Source organism: Vollenhovia emeryi, unplaced genomic scaffold (assembly GCF_000949405.1).
Source record: "Vollenhovia emeryi isolate VEMERY1.0 unplaced genomic scaffold, V.emery_V1.0 DF945887.1, whole genome shotgun sequence".
NCBI classification, from domain to species: Eukaryota; Metazoa; Arthropoda; class Insecta; order Hymenoptera; family Formicidae; genus Vollenhovia; species Vollenhovia emeryi.
This window is the reverse complement of record NW_011960479.1, coordinates 1-2,050: the sequence shown is the minus strand read 5'-3', so window position 1 is coordinate 2,050 and position 2,050 is coordinate 1. Positions and strand designations below refer to the sequence as shown.

Genomic DNA, 2,050 nt, shown 5'->3' with positions numbered 1-2,050 from the left:
TCCACCCCTGGTTGCGCGCCGTCCTCGGCGTTCCTCCGGTTCTCCACCTCTGGTTGCGCGCCGCCCTCGGCGTTCCTCCGGTTCTCCACCTCTGGTTGCGCGCCGCCCTCGGCGTTCCTCCGGTTATCCACCTCTGGTTGCGCGCCGCCATCGGCGTTCCTCCGGTTCTCCACCTCTGGTTGCGCGCCGCCATCGGCGTTCCTCCGGCGGGAAATCACCACCCTACCTCGAACTGGCATTGAGCCGTCAGTCCTCACCGACCTCCTCCACGTCGTCAACACCAGCCACCTGGTCTGAACCCCGCAAAAGAAAGGGGGACCTTCTCCGTCTCAACCAACCTCAGTTCCCAGTCGTTCTAGGGGCAATTTCACAGAGTCCCCTCGAACAGACGGAATCTCGCTCTAAGATGGGCACACAGCGGAATTTACCGATCTTACGTTCTAATTGTTATGAACTTTAGTTATTTCGTTCGGTGCAATAAAGTAATTACGTAATTACTTTTGATTTCCCTCTTACGCGTTCCATTTGCAGATGAACGTTAACCGCAGTCAAAGTACTCACTCTCGGGTCTCCCTACTACTATTATTTCAATCAGAAGTGCCAAGAATGCAGTGATGACGGCACTGAATCGATTATTATAATCGAACAATCCATCTGAGCATTCTACTAAAACGACAACATATGAAGTCTCAATTTCACTTCCTCCTCCGTGACGTTGAAACAAGTACCTCTCTCTGAGTGCCTATTTAAGGGACTTAAATTAATTAATAAATAAGTTAGAGTTAGCCACCATCATGACTAACAGCATGCATTACTTCCCCCGCTTTGTAACCCAGCTAACCCGAGATGCTTCCCGCAGGCACTCCCAGAAATGGGCAGATCGCGCCGAGCTGGACGCAAGGTCCAGCTCAGACGCTTAGCACGAGCATACGCGACCCCTGGGGTCTTTGACCCCAGGATCTTTGACCAGCCGTTCGAGCCCCGGCAACCCTCGCTCCCGTGTCATCCTCCTCCTCCTCCCTTGAACCCTCCGGTTGCCCCCGGGCACCCTCACCCCCCACCACCGTACAGGCCTCCGGACCCGTGCCTGACCAGGACGTGGGCTCCGCGCCCTCCCATTACCCCAGCGCCTAGGCCTCCAACGGCCAGCCTGGGCAGCGCCCCTCCTGCACCACGAACGGACGCAACGAAGAGGCCACAGCTGAACCTAAGGGCCCTGCAGCCGCGCCAGGCCCCTCCCAAAACGCGTCCCTGCGTGGTGAGGATAGAGGCCCTGCATCAGAAGGTCCGGATCGTCCGACGGCCCAGGAACCCTCGGCGAGAAAGCAAGGATATGCCCTCACTGGGCTAAGTTCCCCCCATTCGTTCCTTCCTCTCTCTCATCTCTCTCTCTCTCTACACTGTACATAGCCGTTCTGGTAAAATATATAATTTAGTGCCTTCCAAGATGCTTCTGCTCATTTAACTACCCAACCTGTTTTCTCATTTCCCCTTGTCTCCCTATGAGACACGCGTCCCCGTAGGGTATACAGGGTGATTCAAAATAGGTATAGTGTCCCTGAAATGTCGTATTCCTGATTAAATTCTAAGACGATTTTTCTCTTACCAAAATGTTCTCCGAAGCTTAGTTTTTGAATTATTCAAAGAAATAGTCAGCGAATAACTGGCCGAGTACAAGAGGCAGACAGGAGCGGCGCACCGCCGCGGCGCCCGGCGGCTCACGCGGGGCGGTCAGCTGAGCGATCAGCTGCAGCGTTGCACACGCACATCTCTCTCTCTCTCTCTCTCTCACTCTCTCTCTCTCTTTCTCTCTCTCTCTCTCTCTCTCTTACTCTCACTCACTCACTCACTCACTCACAGACTATTTATTTTATAATTGCAAAAACTAAGCTGCGGAGATTTTGACAGTGAAAACATCTCGAAATTTAATTAGGAATACGACATTTCTGTCACTCACTTACCTCGTAAAGATGCGACGACTTGGTGTTGTTGCAATTTCTGGAGAGACGGATCGACCAATATTTATTGTATCTTGCACGCACACACTTAC

General features: G+C 52.9%; 1 protein-coding gene across 1 annotated transcript; it reads left to right on the top strand.

Annotated features, from left to right (window-relative positions):
- Window positions 1-871: 871 nt before the first annotated feature.
- LOC105560549 (extensin-like) lies at window positions 872-1,351 on the top strand. The gene has a single exon (XM_012009754.1). It carries the CDS (start codon window positions 872-874, stop codon window positions 1,349-1,351), a length of 480 nt encoding a protein of 159 aa, XP_011865144.1.
- Window positions 1,352-2,050: the final 699 nt, after the last annotated feature.